This window comes from Eurytemora carolleeae, unplaced genomic scaffold, assembly GCF_000591075.1.
Source record: "Eurytemora carolleeae unplaced genomic scaffold, Eaff_2.0 scaffold152, whole genome shotgun sequence".
NCBI classification, from domain to species: Eukaryota; Metazoa; Arthropoda; class Copepoda; order Calanoida; family Temoridae; genus Eurytemora; species Eurytemora carolleeae.
The window spans coordinates 6,211-24,947 of NW_019396057.1; the positions used below are offsets into that span (position 1 = coordinate 6,211).

Here is an 18,737-nt window from a genome sequence, read left to right on the forward strand (position 1 = left end):
TTTTCACAACAATATATTATGTTAATATTCGAATTATTGATCACAATATTTTACTTTAAATTTAGTATTAATACTTGATGACAATACAGGAATATATATCGTACAATCAATCATCTGTGCAACTTTAAAATTTTTTTCATCTCTAAACTTTTTTGTATAAAAACGAATTTCAGCATTGATAAAAACAAGAAGTTTTTAGATGTTTGAAAGTTTTTAATAAGTTTTTAATAAGAAGATTGGAAAGTATATTCACTATCCAGTTGAAATTATGTAACTCACAACTTGGCCCCTAAAAACTACNAGATTTAATATTCAGAATTATAAAATAAAATTGAATATATAGACAGATTTTAGTAACTGGTGTCATTATAAACATTGTAATTGAGTGACGATTGAAAAAAAATCTAATTTCTAGAAAATCTTATCATAAATTCTCAATTATCACTTAATTGTAATTGGGACAACCAGCAAAATAATTTTGGAGCAATGTATCATTACAATAGATAGAGTATAGACTAGAGATGTCAACGTTTTGATTTTTCTAGATTTTAGCTTTCGTTACGATAGTGTTCATCAAAAGTATTAACGTTTGAAACGTTAAGTTGCACATTATGAAATTTTATGGTATAGAGTAACGTTACGTAATGAATTTTCTGCACTTATACAACGTTAAGCTTTATGTTATTGAAAAAATAGTAAGCTCCGTTACGTTTTATCTTAACTTTTCCAATATAAACTCTTTTAATTAAGTTCAGAAATTTTACTAAAATGCACCTTTTCTTACGTTACGATTTATCGAAACGTTTTTGTGAAAACTTTTTTGTTACACTTTTTACTACTGACAATCAAAACTATTTATTCGTTTCGTTTTTAAGAAAGATTTAAAAAAATGTTCTATACATTGCGTTGTATTAAAATGTTCAAGCCTTAATGTTTCTTACGTTACACTTTATGAAAATAATATTGTCTCTAAATGAAAGCATTGACAGATTTTTTCCGTGATAATTACATATTTTTACTCACCCTGTACGTTGCTGTTGTATTGTTAACCTTTTTAGAGAATGTGCTGAAGAATATGCATTATGCAATATAAAGATGTTATAATATTATTATGTTTAAGGATTTTTAAAATTTGTAAATGAAAGTTTTTAGCATTAGACTTTCAACTCAAAGTGCGTCTTGAAGGGACTAGAGACGTAATTTCAAGTGACATTTATGGAGTGGCATGTCCATTGTCCAGTAGGGGTGATCAATATTGGAATAGAGCCAACCGCCCACCGGAAGTCCCTGCGTTTTCACCGTAAGGCCACAAAAAAAATTTTATTTTTTATTTTCATGCTTAACATCATTTTCTTGGAAATTCAATGCTAAATTCAAATCTGAAAAGCATTTAAAAAAATTGAAAATTGAGAGAGTCAGAGCTAAAAAACTCATAAAAAACATTAAAAAGCTTTAAAACCGGAATTTAGTACCGTTATTTGGCCATAACTTCTTTAGATTTTAATATATTTAAAAATGGTTTTCGAATCTGAATTCAGCATGACATTTCCTAGAAAATGATGTATCATATTTATTTTTTGCAAGATACAAGACATGAAAACACTCCTAATTTTCAATAATTAATCAGATAAAGGTATACAAGTTATCATTGGGAATCGAGCATGGCCCTCTTTAAATGGAGGATCACTTGAAATTATCATCGTGTTTTTGACGATCTTAAAAAATATACATGTTTTTGGACACTTCATAAAATGAGTTAAAATTCGGCAAGGCAAACCACTTTTGCATGTGGAGCAGTAGTTCTAAATTAATTTAGATTAATTTAGGGTTAATTTTTTTTTTACGCAATGCAGACTGACCCTTTTCTTCTACAGAGCGTCCCATACCATATTAGATTATCTCCAATCTTTAACACCTAAATACGCACATAATACTCGAAAAATCTAGCATTTTTTGCCAAAAAAATTTCTATTAGCCTTATTAATTTTTCTAAATTATTCCTTCTTAAATTTTCTGATTTGTCCCTCAAATCGTAATTTAGACCCATTGACGCGGTCTAATTTGATGTGGGACACCCTGTATCTAACAGAATTCTTAGTTTAAAATATCTAAGGTCTACAACATTGGGTAGCAAAGATATAGGGATTAGAAATATAAGATTGTGAACAACTTGCAATTCCTTTAGACATTCTTATCTAACAGAAGTCATAGCTTGAAATATCAAAAGTCTACAACACCAGCTTGCAAAGATTTGCGGCGAATTTTTAGTTCTTTTTGTGTTTTTTTTTATGTTACTTACAAAGTGAGTAAAAAAGCGGCATTAGCTTTAGTTTTCAAACCACAATGAAAATGTTTTCAGAGTTCATGTTTGGGGTTAAAAATATCAAATATAGTAAGACAAGTGCTAATTTTTTTTAACACAAACAACGCGAAATAAAATTATTTACCATTTTTTCTTTTTAAAAAAAATCGATTAAAAAATCAGTTTTTTTCTATTCTAAAGTTTCATAAAAATCCATTGATGAATAAAACATAACACGCATTTTCGATTTGATAAAATATTGTTGCATTTTAGTAAGTATCTACATTTTTAAATTTTTCAACCTAAACATGAACCATGCCAACTGAAGTTATGATTTCAAGTAGTCAAATAAACATGAAACATAGCAATTGTGTTTGTTCACAGACCCGTTCCACTTAATAAGTTTATTTTTTTGCAATTAGTAAATCATTTGCTTTAGAACAGAAAATGCATATGTAAAATTTCTTAATGTCGTCTTCCTTTTCCAGAGTTCTAGTAAGCTTTATCAAACAATGGCAAATCAAAAACTTAAATGTCCAAGAAACATTTATAAGATTTGAATTTTCACTAATAGCATGTTACAAAAAAACTCGTTTACACTTTAGAAAAGAACTAATTTTTTTTTACAAATTCACTAATCCCTATATCTTTCTAACCCGATGGTTTAAACCTTGTATATTTCAATATTAATGGTCTACGACATCGGGTTGCAAAGATATATTAAATGAAAATTAGAGTTTTTGGCATAAACTCATTTTCTTTAAACTTCAAATGATAAACCATAAGTCTTTGCTTTGATTGACAGAATTATTGTTACGCTTTTGAAATTAAAACTCAGCCCTCATAGTCTAACGTTTTATGAACAACATTTTCATCAGACATATATCTAACGTTAGATTAATCAATTTAGTATTCAAAGAAACGTTATGAAACGTTTTGATTTACAGAATTACATTTTTTTAATAATGTTATACGTTACATTATTGAAATTTTACTCTGAAAAAAAACTTTCGCTTCCTGTTTATTAAAATAATAACCCATTTCTGCAACGTTGAATTTTTCATTATACTTTAAGGGAAAACGTTTCAAAACGTTTTCATAAACAGTAATGCATTTTTCAGTTATACAACGTTACACTTTTTATAAGTTGAACTTTGAAATAGAAATCCTTTCGTTACGATATTCAATCAAACCACAATTCTTTTTTCAAACGTTAAGACTTTCAAGCTCCCTTTGAAAACAAAACATTTCTTTACGTTATGGTAAAATTTTTTGTAGATATTAGAAAAATAACGTTACATTTCCACAAAACGCTAACGTTGGGGGTATATTCCTCTAACGTTAACGTTAGGTATGGGCTCCTATAACGTTAACGTTTAACGTTCACGTTATATAGAATATATCCAAACGTTACACATTATTGTAACGTAACGTACAGAAACGTACATTTTACGTTACGTTACACTATCGTTGACATCTCTAGTATAGACGCATATGAAAACGCTTAAACTGTTTATTTAGTGGACATTGCGCAAGGACTGCACAGTTTGCCGCGTTAAATCTGTTGCTGAATCTGCGTAATCGCATTCGCTTAGCCTATTCTTTGGCGCTTGTGTGGAATCCTGGTCATAGCCTCGAACATATCAGCCATGATTTCAGGATACATCTTCAACTTCTCTCTCCAACCAATCTAAATAAAAAATAAAATTAATCAAAGCGAAGTACGGGGTTAATTTAGTGCAGAATTACTGTTAAGACTTTGCAACCTATTGCTTCCATTTTCCACCAATGCCATGAGTAAAAAATCAAACCTATTGAGTTACTTATTAACACCTTGAAGTATACCTCTTTTCAATGGCAGATAAGAAAACTTAGGATAATTCAATTTCTACCCAATATATTTCCGTTCACATTCTCAGGAGTTAGTCTTTTATATAGGAAGAGTTAGGAATTTGACTTGTTGGAAGCTAAGCCACATTAAGATTATAAGTTTTTAAATTAATATTTGTAAACCTGACTGACTATCTCTTTCCCGTTCTCAACGATGAATTTTAGCGCCAAGTTCCTCACACTGCTAGCTCCGTGTAGATCAGCAAGAACCAGTAAATCTACAAATTATCATTTAAATACATTATCTATATCTATATATACTTGGCTTGCGTGTCATGTCTGTTTGTTAGCCTTTTAATATCCAACTAGCTGAAGGGCCCGGCGTTGCCCGTGGAAGAAAAGAAAAATTAAAAAATATATATACAAAATCATTTTTTTAAGCCAAAACACCCCACGGCCACCAATGAGTGTCCACAAAAAGTTTCAGCCCATTCGGTCCAGCCGTTTGGCCGGCTATAGGCAAAATATATAATAATACGAATGTCTTGCTTTAATATATGGATAAATGTTAAAATTGCAGTTCAATCGAATTGGGTACAAATGTGTTTGTGGATGCTCATAATTGAAAAAATGAAAATGCGCTAATTTGAATAAAAAATCGTAACATTTTGAAAATGATTAAAAATGGCCGACTTTCAAAGCAACAGTTAAAAACTAAAATTATTTAAAGGACAAGTGTCGTAAAGCGCCCTAAAGGCCTCGTAAATTAAGTAGTATTCTCGTTTTCTTTGTCGGTCTGTTTGTTCGGATTTCCGATCATAACTCAGGAACTTTTTAACCGGTTGTGATTTTTATTGAGAATAGGTAAAACCACGGGAGTGTTTTTGATGTAATTTTGTTCTACTCGTCTTGGATTTAAAGATATATACTCTTGAAAATGGAAGTGTTAGTTTTGGACATAATATCCCCTGAAATAATCTGATAATTAATTATATCGTTACCCAAAACATTGTCAGTGTTGATGTTTTCGCAGAGCGCGGCTTCACAAAATGATTTCAGCTCCCTAAACGAGAATCATCATAAAAAAATTTGCAACAAGTTGAAATAAGTCAAAATATTTTCTCTTTTTTTGTATCTTCTAAGTTAAAAACATTTTTTTAATTTGATATGAATATGATTATAAATATCAATGAATGCAGCAACGAAAAAGAAATAAATGTTTAGCGCGCAAATGGCGTTGTAAAGTTTTAAATGTATTCGAGAAGCCCTGAGAAAAGTAAAGAATAAGTTTAACGACCGTAAATGCTGAATCAGAGGCCAAATTTAAAGAATTTGAGCTGCGTCATAAATTTGAGACACGGCTCAAACATGGAGTGTTCCACTTGAACTTGTATTCAGTGTTTCGAGATTAGAGCGCTCAATTGGAACCGGTTTTTGGCAGTTCAGCGACGCGGTTTAAATTCCTAGAATTCGGCCTCTGCTTTTTAAGTTTTATGCAAAGATAAAAAATGTGAAAAAATTCATCAATCATGAAAAACCAAAATTGACCTGAGGTCGTATTTTTCTGCAGCAGACAGCAGGCGGTCAGCCTTCTGTTCTAACTGTACAACCTAAATAGTTTATTTTGTACAATCCATACACAGTACACAGTGAACACTACACAGTAAACAGTACAGTAAACAGTACACAGTAATCAGTACACAGTACACAGTACTCAGTACTCAGTACACAGTACACAGTACACAGTGTACAGTACACAGTACACAGTACTCAGTACACACTACACAGTACACAGTACACAGTTCACAGTACACAGTAAACATTACACAGTACACAGTACACAGTACACAGTACACAGTACACAGTACACAGTAAACAGTACACAGTACACAGTACACAGTAAACAGTACACAGTACACAGTAAAAAGTAAAAAGTAAACAGTAAACAGTAAACAGTAAACAGTAAACAGTAAACAGTAAACAGTAAACAGTAAACAGTACAGAGTAAACAATACTCAGTACACAGTAAACAGTACACAGTAAACAGTAAACAGTAAACAGTAAACAGTAAACAGTAAACAGTAAACAGTAAACAGTAAACAGTAAACAGTACAGAGTAAACAATACTCAGTACACAGTAAACAGTACACAGTAAAAAGTACACAGTAAACAGTACACAGTAAACAGTACCCAGTACGTACACACTACAAAATACACATTAAATACGTGCACTAAACAGTCCACAGTAAACACTACACAGTACACACTACACAATACAAGTACACACTACACAATACACAGTACATAGCTAGTACACAGTACACAGTACGGAGAATACAGAGCCCGAAATTTAAAAGAGTATCGTTGAACGAAACTCCCGAGTTTCCTTTTTGGGGTCTTAACATTTCTGAAGATTTTGATTTAAGAGATTCAAAAAATATGGCGAATATGAAGAAACCAAATAAAATAATATTTCATAACAAAAATATTGTTATCCACAAAACTACCTAACCCCATTCGTGAAACCCAGGTTCCAAAACTGGTTTAATAACGATACTCTGTCTTAAGTTTTGGGCTCAGTATACAGTACGTACACACTGAAAATACACATTACATACGTGCACTACACAGTCCACAGTAAACACTACACAGCACACACTACACAATACACAGTACACACTACACAATACACAATACATAGATAGTTCACAGTACACAGTACGGAGAATACAATATACAGTACGTACACACTGAAAATACACATTACATACGTGCACTACACAGTCCACAGTAAACACTACACAATACACAGTACACACTACACAATACACAGTACATAGCTAGTACACAGTACACAGTACGGAGAATACAGTATACAGTACGTACACACTAAAAAATACACATTACATACATGCACTACACAGTCCACAGTAAACACTACACAGTACACACTACACAATACACAGTACATAGCTTGTACACAGTACACAGTACGGAGAATACAGTATACAGTACGTACACACTAAAAATTACACATTACATACATGCACTACATAGTCCACAGTAAACACTTCACAGTACACACTACACAATACACAGTACATAGCTAGTACACAGCACACAGTACGGAGAATACAGTATACAGTACGTACACACTGAAAAATACACATTACATACATGCACTACACAGTCCACAGTGACCACAGTAAACACTACACAGTATATACAGTATAGACACTACACAATACAAAGCTTTTAACTGTACCTTTGCGAATTGGACTTTGCTTTATTTGCATGGAAGGTCACTTAAATTACAATTGGAGTTCCTTTAAGTAAATAAACCTACCCTGCCGGAGTAAATGTATGAAATCATATCGTAAACTGTATCCGGATCCAGGTCCTCAATACACACTCGGGAACTTCGGTTCTCCGTCATATCATGAGTGAACATTGCTTCAAACACAGTCGATCTATAAACAATACAGTAAGAAACAGAAAACTCTGGAATAATCATCTATTATGACAACCCTAGTGGAGTTAGACATCACGCCCGTCAGCACCTTCCTGGCTAAATGATACAAGGTCATATTTAGGTAAGGTCTGGTATCACAGGTCGTATTAGGTAAGGCAGGGTTCCTCCCAGGTCAGGATAAAAGCAAAAGTGGCAGAGAAAATGTTGGGATTTTGGTAGTAGAATAGAGTGTTTTGGTGCTGTAAAAAGGTCAATAACCAGGTCCCTCCTATAAGATTTTCATTATTATTTTTCATGAAACTTTGGGTTTTTAAAAATATTTTATTGTTTAAATTTTTTTCTAAGTCAAGTATGTGCAAAGATTAGCTTTTGAAAAGGGAGAATACATGCGTGATGCTTAATTTAACAAATTACAATACAAAACTGGCAGAATTTACACACAGCCCGCAAAAACTTCGAAGAAGTTTTCTGCGGTGGGGGGTTGCAGCCCCCCTTGCAGAGAAATTTTTTGGATTTTGGTAGTAGAATAGAGCGTTTTGGTGTTGTAAAAAGGTCAATAATCAGGTCCCTCCCTTAAGATTTTCATTACTATTTTTCATGAAACTTAGGGGTTTTTGTTATTTTATTGTTCAAAATTTTTTGTGAAGTCATGTACGTGCACTGATTAGCTTTTAAAAGGGGGAATACATGCGTGACGCTTAATTTAACCAATTAAAGACCGATAGTTTTAACCAATAACAGAAAACGCCTCAGACCTACGCACATCAGCTATACTCAACTTCTGACCTACGTCAAATCCCCTAAACTACACAAACGACCTACAAGCAACTGGTTTTACAGCTACATGATGGTGGGAGGGGAATCATTAGAAAATCCACCGCCCCCTCCCTCCACCCAAATATTAAAGGTGGCTTAAGTTCTAAGCTTTGATTGCATGTGTCAGCTGGTATAGCAATTGTGGCATTTTTTTGTGGCCGATTTTAAGCTTGTTAATAATTTTTGTGGCAGATTATATGCATTTAGGATTTAAGTTTCTAAGCTTCAATTGCATGTGTGGCAATTTTTTTTTGGTTTTAGATAGAGGTGTGTCCATACAATTATATATAATTTCTTATGTGTTAACATTATTTTTTGGCAGATTTTACCCATATCGGTGATTTTTTTTGTGGCAGATTTTATGTATCTGAATACTTTCAGTGAAAACTTGGGGCATTTGTTATGTGTTAACATTATTTTGTGCCATTTTTTTAGCTCATTCATTATTTTTTTTTGGCAGATTTCATGCATAAGAATTATGTTTGTGGCAAATTTAAAGCTCATACATAATTTTTGTGGCAGATTTCATGCATCAAGATTACGATTGTGGCAGATATAAAGCTCATTCATAATTTTTGTGGCAGATTTCATGCATTACGATTATGTTTGTGGCAGATTTAAAGCTCATTCATAATTTTTGTGGCTGATTTCATGCTTTAAGTTTATGTTTGTGGCAGATGTAAAGCTCATTCATAGTTTTTGTGGCAGATTTCATGCATTAAGATTATGTTTGTGGCAGATATAAGCTCATTCATAATTTTTGTGGCAGATTTCATGCATTAAGGTTATGTTTGTGGCAGATTTAAAGCTAGTTCATAATTTTTGTGTCAGATTTCATGCATTAAGGTTATGTTTGTGGCAGATTTAAAGCTCATTCATAAGTTTTGTGGCAGATTTAAAGCTCATTCATAAGTTTTGTGGCAGATTTCATGCATTAAGATAATGTTTGTGGCAGATTTAAAGCTCATTCATAATTTTTGTGGCAGATTTTTTGCATTACGTTTATGTTTGTGGCAGATTTAAAGCTCATTCATAATTTTTGTGGCAAATTTTAAACATTAAGTTTATGTTTGTGGCATATTTTATGCGTTATTTGGTTTATTCCCCAAAATTGGCAGATTAGTTCTCTAAATTGGCAATTTTTTTCCCTAAATGGGCAGATTTTTGCCCAAAAATTTAAAATCTGAAAGTGGCAGGTCAGTTGGGTCAGGTAAACTGACCCAAATTTGCTCTGGGAGGAACCCTGAGGTAAGGTCTGGTATCATAGGCCATATTTAGGTAAGGTCTGGTATCATAGGTCATATTTAGGTAAGGTCTGGTATCATAGGTCATATTAAGGTAAGGTCTGGTATCATAGGTCATATTTGGGTAAGGTCTGGTAACATAGGTCATATTTAGGTAAGGTCTGGTATTATAGGTCATATATTTAAGTAAGGTCTGGTAAGTCCTACGAACATGAGACACAGCAAATGTGCAGCGGAAACAGACCCAAGCTTCTGGTAAAATTGTTTGCTTTTCATTAATAATTTACTGCCGTCATCTTATTGCACAGTTTTTTGGTTCTCACTGTAGGTAAGAAAAAAGTATGTTCTACATAAAATATATAATTTTCGGTTTGGGTTGACTCTCAGTTCTAACGACATAATCATCAAAATCCATAATAAAAATACATTAAAAACGCAAACCAAACATAGTTAAATCTCTTCTTTATATTGTTGGTAGAATTAAATCTTGGTCAGACAAAAACAAACAAATTTTGTTAAAAAAAAATCCAACCAGTAAAAAAGTAAAACTAATAGTACGATATCAAAAGAGCTTTTGAATATTTAACAGATATGTTTCACACAAAGAATGATACTTCAGGGATGACTGTACAGAATTTATCCTGTCTGTTTCCTTATATTTATGATCCCCTCCGACTTTAACTTTTTTCGTTATTTACAAAATTATTAAATGAGTTATTGACTGTGCTTATAGAAGACGACCCAATTAAACCTCGGGATATTCATATTTTTTTTTCAGGTCGTATTTACAGTATTTACTTTAAGGGACAGACCGGCTATGTAAGGTAGTTGAACTGAGTATGCAGTGTTGTGGACAAATTCTTTAGTTTTCATTTGAGACATTTACAACTTTTTAAAAATCTGTAATTCCTGAGTTTGAGCGCAAAGTCGACGTTCAAAATCGTACTTTTGGGTGGATACATTTTCAGAATTGGTTTTTCAATTATTAAATTACTACGACAAAAAATGTAAACAAAATTCTACATAATCTAATTAGTTGTTTAGGAACAAGATGAAATAAAAATTAATTTTATCATCGAAAATAAGTAATTTTGTTCAATTATTAGTTTCTATTTTCTCATTATTCACAAAGATGTTCTGGAATTATTATTGAAAAGACGACATTTGAAGAATTTGTAGAAATCTGCGAATAAATTCATAGAAAATAAGAAATTCAATGTGAGGATGAAAACGAAATAATTGATTCTAACATTGATTTATTGACAAATTTCTTTTTAGAAATATGTTCCTAACCATCTAATTAGTGTACTGTATAATTTTTACTTTATTTTTCGTCGTCGTTATTTACTGTAAAAATAATAAATTTCGAAAAATGCATTGGCGCAGAATTTCTTCTGGAAAGTTATTTAGGCTTAAATCTTCCAATCAGTGTACATCCTTGAAGTCATCTCTGGATTGTTTAGCTAATTGACACATCCTCCGACACCACAGTTACCCATTTGCTTTTCATCAGAAATATAATTTTTTAGTAACAGGCTTTTTCCAAAAAAATGTTCTATTCATCTCGGGTTTAATTACCTAGAATGGCCATCCTATGGATTCTCGATTTACTCATTTTTTAAAATTAACATATTAAGCCTGTTTTAAATGTGGTTTATCCTGATTGAACTGTTGTATATTCCTTGCTGCAATCCCAACTCTAATCCAGGAGAACAGAATCTCCACGTTACAACTATCAGAAAGTTTATAGAGGTTCTCCATTTTCTCCAATACAGCAGGGAGTAGAGCAGATCCAACTAATAGACTGTTCAGGAACTCCCTGATCTGAGCACTAATTTTACTAATTTTAAAAAACTGAGTCTGAAAAAGTACCCACCCAAATCCAAGAGTATGAACGTCGACTATGCACTCAAACACTGATAAATTATACATCGTGGAAAAGTTGTATATGTCTCAAATGTCTCAAATGAAAACTAAAGAATTTGTCCACAACACTGCATATTCAGTTCAACTACCTTACATAGCCGGTCTGTCCCTTTGAACCATTCTCTGTAAGAATACATTACGGATTACGCTATTTTAAAAATTCATTCTTTATTAGTCTGGCCCAGAAACTAACTTACGACTTTTTTTGCTTTCTAGAGGAATTAAATTATAAAATTACACAAACTTTGTTGAAAAAAAGAGAAAAGTTTAAGAAATTTTTTTTTGTATAATGTTAAAAGAGGCTTTAAACACTTTTATCAGATCATAGATTACACATTACACAATTAAAACAACCATTCTTTGTTAGTCGGGCCCAGAAACTAACTTATACTTATAATTTCTAGAGGAATAAAAATATGAAAATTCGAACCTGGCGGAGAGGATATTCTTGTGGCACTGAAACTCCCTGTTATCCACGGATACGGTGCAGTCAGAGAATCGTCCAGTATCAAGTATAGATGAAATATCCTAAACAGCATTTAATCAAACATGATGAAAACAAAAATAAACACGACAATTTTTTTTTAACAGCAATAAAAACTAACAAATGAAATCATTTAAAATTTTGAGATTTTCTCTCAGCTTCCGCGTTTTAGCTCATTTTTTTGCAATTTTTTTGCAATTTTTTTGCACTTTTTTTTTGCACCCCGAACATTTTTCCTTTCATATGCAGAAAGAGAAGTCAGAGAATCATCCAATATCAAGTATAGAAGAGATATCCTTAACAATCAATAAAATAAAACAAGACATTCGTATAAAAGTTCTATATAGCCGGCTAAACAGATGGACCGAATAGAATGATTTTTTTTGTGGATACTCATGGATAGTCAGGGGTATGACAAAGGATAAATAATAATTCGATTTAAAATAAAAAATAAAAACATTTAAATTTTTTGTTTTGTTTTATGGGCAACGCTGGGCCCTTCAGCTAATAAAACAGTGAAGAGGATGAAAGGGTATCCCGCACCCCTGACCCATTAGTAAAAGTATATTCAACCCAAAGTCTGACCGCGTCAACCTTGTTGCACCGGCTAGTCCTACCGAGTTTCTGCTTTATTTACCCAATGTCCGGGCAATACAGTACAAACTGGGACCGAAAGGTTGACCCTGCTCGGAAATTCAAATGTACCACGGCTGCCCGTGGTATTATAAAATCCGCATGTCACTAGTTTCGGATTCTGGAACCAGAGAAGACCAAGTTTTTTTTCTTTAATAAACTCGTTTTTAATAAATTCGTTTTTCATTATGTATTTATATCTAGATGCAATAAATGTTCCTTCTTTCCTTCTTTCCTTCTTTCCTTCTTTCCTTCTTTCCTTCTTTCCTTCTTTCCTTCTTTCCTTCTTTCCTTCTTTCCTTCTTTCCTTCTTTCTTTCTTTCTTTCTTTCAATCTATCTATCTATCTATCTATCTATCTATCTATCTATCTATCTATCTATCTATCTATCTATCTATCTATCTATCTATCTATCTATCTATCTTTCGTTTTTCGTTATCTTGAATCAAAGATAGTAATGTTTAAACTAACTGTTTAGTCACAAAGTTCAAATGTTCATTCTAAATTGAACAATCAACTAAGATTGTTTAAATTTTTCTTAAATAAACTGGTCTCTGAAAAAATGTGCGGATTCTATCTACACTAAACAATCAGATAAGAAAGTGAAAATTTTCTTTAATGAACCGGCCTGTTTTGAGACAATGTGAAGGTTCCATCCTACACTAAACCGGCTTGTGATACTTATAGACTCTTAATAAATTTCCTTGTCGTTTATTAAAAGGACGGTTAAAGGGGTTTAACCCAATGAACTGGCCTGTGAGGCGATGTGTGGATCGTATCAGTTTAAGACTTATGTTCTACGAATTTTCCTGCCAATCCTAGATATTTTATCTGATATATTATTTATTAAACTTCTTTACTCTGATCACCATTATTTGTTCTACGCAAGGAAAGGGTATATACAAAAATTAAACAATAATTTATTGTGTGTTCTGAGAAGCACTAAATTAAGCAGTTTTTACGTTCTTTAGAAAAAAATGCAAGTTTTGAAAGCTTATCGAAAAAAAATAAATAAGGCCTTTCTCACAACATTATTACAGATGTTAAAAAATTACTTTGATTTTGAAAATAAGTAGGTATTCTATTCTATACAAGTTCAAGGTTAATGTGAAGAATGAGCCTTCAGAGACGACAAAACGAATGTGATAGAATCTATTTTCTAAACTAAATGGTTTCCTAATTAATTTTTAAACTTGGTGTTTTTAATCTGTGCATCTAATATAAAAGGCTCATCCTTGGTGGGTAATTCTGTATAGCTTGGAGAGCTTACATAGGTTAAAACAATTATAGTCATAATTTTCCTCATCAAATCTTTACAATGCTATAAATAAAAAGAGGATTTTAATTTTTTTTTCTGTTTGTCCTGTATACTTTTTATTGTATATTACTGTGCTTACAGGCTATCAATTATTTTCCTGCTCCTGCCTCAAATAGTAAAACTGCTCCAATGGATCCGAACTTGTGGGAGAAACCCAGCTTTTTGCGAAATCATCCTTCACCCTTGTTTACTCCTAGTGGATGGGGTTGAACAACTAGGAGACCGTCTAGCTGACAACCATGATTACAGATTCTTAGAGGTTCTATTCAAATCCGTCCCACAGCTCTTCCTTCAACTGTATCTGATAACTTTAAGAAACGTGAGAGGAAAACTGATTCTATTAGAGGGGGTTAAGATCAGCAGCGGAGCTATCTCCTGGGTTTGTGTATGTACAACACTGTGCAGTACAGTACATGTGCTCTATCTACTCTGTATACACAATGAAAGGAAAGGAATAATTCCGCAATAAAAAGACATTTATCCTACTCCTGGCAACAGCAAACAATGCTAAAGACAAACTGAAATTCAAAGAAAAACATATTTAAAGACAACATGGATTTCAACAACAGTATTGTTAAAGAAGATGTTGTGGAGTTCGTTTTAGTCTTACAATAACCCCCTGCCAAAAAAAATGCAAGGTATATTTGTAACTTTTCCTCTTTAAATTGTTATTGAGGGGAACTGACGAGGGTCAACCCAGACCGAAATATATTTTCAATAAATGTGGAACTAACATCTACTTTTTTACTCTACAGAGGTTTGGTCCATCACCATCACTGAATATTAAATCAACATTTAATGTTTCATATTTTGAAAAACATATTGTCCGTATGTTTAACAGTGTGCAGTATACTTCCTCAAAAATGGTGTTATTATCACACAACAAATCTGTTAAGAGAAGGTTAAAAAATCAAATTTAATCAAGCCGCAATTTTCGTCTAGGAAATCATTTTAAGGGTAAAACTAGCTCCATGAAAAGTTAACATCTTCTTTACTTAAAGAAAAAATATTTTTTACCTGTGACAGCCTGTTTACAGTTTCTGCCGGTTTAGCTTTAGAATGATTATATACAGGCCTAAAATATAAAATATTAGTAACATGGAACAGATATTGTTCAGGTTTGTAAATAGTTCTGTAAAATTAGAAAATGTACAAGAAAAGTTAAGCATTGTGTTAAAAATGTTAACAATTTTTATTAATTTAACCAACAAAATAAACAATTTTTAATAATTTAACCAATAAAATATTATCAATTTGTATTAGCTGACGATTTTCATTATCTAAAAATCTAACGAAGTTCAAAAGTTTAAGAAAAGCAGTTCATCTCATTCATAAGTTCCCGGATAATACTACGGACTCTGAATGTTTAATGAAGTGTGGGACCTCACAAGACCCCAGGGAAGATGTATGGATGATTAAAATTTCAAAAAATAGCCTCCAACAAAATTCGAATTTAATTAAATTTTGAGAATCCACGATTTTTTTTTATAAAATCCGCGAACTTTTTTTAAAGTTTTTGTTTTACAATAAAAGAAAAAATGTTCACAATTGAAATAAAATAGAAGATGGGCCCGAAGCGCCCAGAAACCCTAATATATTAAACATCATAAAATATTTCTAAGATTATTAGTTTACAAACTTTGAAGATCCGCTGGTGACGATGTTGTCCCCCGTAATGGAGATCTCGCAGAGGATGGTGAGGGTATCGTTGGGGAGCAGGTTCAGCTGAGGGTGCTTCAGCTCAGTGTGCGACACAAATCTGCAACCAGATTTAATGAACAACGAGAAATAGTTGAACCACATAGACGTAGTTGAACCGTTTTTAACATTGTAAAACCGCTAAAACGTAGTTGGACCGCAATGGCATTGTATACATTGTTGTACAGCGTAGACGTTGTTGAATTGCTTAGACATAGTGCGCCGGGTTAAAATGATGAGAAGTGGTTCAACTACATCTTTGCGTTTCAACTAATTCTCTCTATTCATTAAATATAAAACCTCAAGCCACTTATCAAAAATTTATATTTGTCTTTGGGATGAAATTAATTTTATAATTGCCGTCCAAGATTATCAGGCTTTGAATATCTTTATCGTTCCTCAGATTTATAATTTCACATTATTTTTCTGAAGGGGGAATTCAAATTTTCAGGAATATAATAAACAAGTTATTGAAAAAACTTACTTGGCAAACCCTCTGTTATCACTCTGAAGATTCTTCTCGAAAACGTATTCACATCTCTTCGCTCGCGTTTTATTTCCATCCTTTGATTCAATGCAGTCTTCAATCTTTCTCTCAATTTTTGAATTGTTTAAAGAAATAATTCTTGCGTAATTAATTTTTTTTTACCCACAAAAGGTTTTTTTTTATCATTCTGGCTGATAATTATGACTACTAAACATTGGCACTTGGCAGTCAATGCTGACTTACTCTTTGTTGCTGGTTTACAATAAATGGAATAGTTATATCTTTAATTTATTCTTCAAGTGTTTAAAAAAATATATCTTAAAATTGTTGTTGTTCTAATTTTCAAATCATTTCTGTAAAAATAGGTCCGATTTATAGTTTGCGACTTAATATCAAGTCTTAAGACTGAAGAGAAAACATCTGACTGAATTATTCCTTGTCTATTATGTTGAAAATTATGTCGGCGTTTATCGGAACCTAAATAGAAAAATTTAACTAACTTGTTGAAAATGAATTGTATTTTATAATAAAATTAAAAAGCCTCGTAGTTTGACGTGTATCTCAAGTTGAAATACATCGAATTTTAATAGATAATGATAATTAATTACCTCACAAACTCCATCTTTGTAGAGGAAAAGGGAAACAAAACCTTTGCAAGACTTTTCTTCGCCGTTGGGATTTATTCTCATAAACCTTAATATATCAATCAATCAATCGTCTCAGCTTAAAGGGACTGTTTTTTAAAAAAAGATCAAAAACATTATAAATATTTACTTTATATGAATGCGTCGAAAAATAATCGATGACTATTGTTTGCAATATCTGAATAATTTGTTTGGAATTTAATTGATTATTTTACGATCCGAGTTGAATGTTGCAACTTTTAGAAATTGTATGGACGCTACGTTGTATGAGTCGTTTTTAACAATTTTCTTCTAATAGACGCAACAGACAGAAGTAAGAGTAGTAGCGATCAAAAGCGCTTATTTTTTCGCCGTAAGCCTATACCCCCTTATTTTTCGCGAAAACAACCCTTTAAAGGTAGTGTTAAGCTTAAACTTTAAACTTCTCACCAGTCTGTGTGTCTGTCCTTGGTCCGGATTGCAAAGACGCCGGACTTCAGCTCTTCGCCGTTTTCCATCTCCATCTAAAGGTTCAATTTTCATTGTACCAGAAATTAGAAAGCAGTTGAGGTGTCAACACCTCCTCTATCTGAGAGAAAGTATGCATAATGCTTGCAGAATATATTCGGGACTAGGCCAGGGCCGCAAACCTTATATAACCTTTTTACTGTCAAATGGGTTTACACCCTTTGCTAATGGTAGATTTAAAAGTCTACTACAGTCAACGAGTATGGATTCACACCCTTTGCTAATGGTATATGTCAAAGTCTACTACAGTCAACGAGTATGGATTCACACCCTTTGCTAATGATAGATGTCAAAGTCTACTACAGTCCACGAGTATGGGTTCACACCCTTTGCTAATGGTAGATGTCAAAGTCTACTACAGTCAACAAGTATGGCCTATGGGTTCACACCCTTTGCTAATGGTGGAAGTCAAAGTCTACTACAGTCCACAAGAATGGGTTTACACCCTTTGCTAATGGTGGATTTCAAAGTCTACTACAGTCAACAAGAATGGGTTCACAGTCACACCCTTTGCTAGTGGTAGATGTCAAAGTCTACTACAGTCAACGAGTATGGGTTCACACCCTTTGCTAATGATGGATGTCATAGTCTACTACAGTCTACTACAGTCAACGAGTAATGGTTTACACCCTTTTTTAATGGTAGATATCAAAGTCTACTACAGTCAACAAGAATGGGTTCAGACCTTTTGCTAATGGAAGATGTCAAAGTCTACTACAGTCAAAGAGTATGGGTTCTCACCATTTGATATTGATGGATGTCAAAGTCTACTACAGTCAACGAGTATGGGTTCACAAACTTTTGCTAATGGTAGATGTCAAAGTCTACTACAGTCAATATGTATTTAATATCTATAAGTTCAATGAATACAGTCCTAAAAATGTTTTGATTATTTAAGTGCTGACTAATTATCTACTTGTAAATGCACAATCTATATATAAATTTGGCTTGTCTGTCTGTTTGTTTGTTTGTTTGTTTGTCTGTTAGTATCCAATAAACGCCAAAACGGCTTAACCGATCGGGCCCAAATCTTTTGTGGGACATCACGTGACCACAGGGAAGGTTTATGAATGATCAAAATTTCAAATATTTGTCTCCATCAAAATTTGATCATAATTAAATTTTTGAAAATTTTGAAAATCCACGAAATTTTTTGTGAAAATCCGCGAATTATTTTTGTTTTGTTTTACGATGTACACAAAGAGAACATGTTCACAATTAATTTAGAAGATGGGCGCGAAGCGCCCTCTAAGGCTAGTGAATGTATATTTAGTTGAGATTTCAATATGTAATTGTATACTTTGTTTCAACAAATACAAAACATTCTATTTTCAATTGGCCCATAATAAATTTTCTTTCGTGTTTTATTTTAAGCT

The 18,737-nt window shown here is 32.6% G+C and overlaps 1 protein-coding gene and 1 long non-coding RNA gene across 2 annotated transcripts in view; one reads left to right on the plus strand and one right to left on the minus strand.

Annotated features, from left to right (window-relative positions):
- LOC111707608 (speckle-type POZ protein B) overlaps positions 1-18,737 on the minus strand; it is a 19,887-nt gene continuing 1,150 nt past the window's right edge. Inside the window, exons 3-15 of the mRNA XM_023480744.1 lie at positions 17,284-17,357; positions 16,819-16,903; positions 16,646-16,687; positions 16,208-16,287; positions 15,665-15,784; positions 15,043-15,100; positions 12,021-12,118; positions 7,479-7,602; positions 5,681-5,742; positions 5,134-5,195; positions 4,316-4,410; positions 3,766-3,992; positions 1-515 (exon numbers count right to left, since the gene is read on the minus strand). Of these exons, the coding sequence (XP_023336512.1) occupies positions 3,894-3,992; positions 4,316-4,410; positions 5,134-5,195; positions 5,681-5,742; positions 7,479-7,602; positions 12,021-12,118; positions 15,043-15,100; positions 15,665-15,784; positions 16,208-16,287; positions 16,646-16,687; positions 16,819-16,903; positions 17,284-17,357 (999 nt within the window). The 3' untranslated portion in view covers positions 1-515; positions 3,766-3,893. The remainder of the gene's footprint in view (positions 516-3,765; positions 3,993-4,315; positions 4,411-5,133; positions 5,196-5,680; positions 5,743-7,478; positions 7,603-12,020; positions 12,119-15,042; positions 15,101-15,664; positions 15,785-16,207; positions 16,288-16,645; positions 16,688-16,818; positions 16,904-17,283; positions 17,358-18,737) is intronic.
- LOC111707619 (uncharacterized) lies at positions 13,093-14,764 on the plus strand. The gene is made up of 2 exons (XR_002766483.1): positions 13,093-13,602; positions 14,107-14,764. It is a non-coding gene; the product is annotated as an uncharacterized LOC111707619 (long non-coding RNA).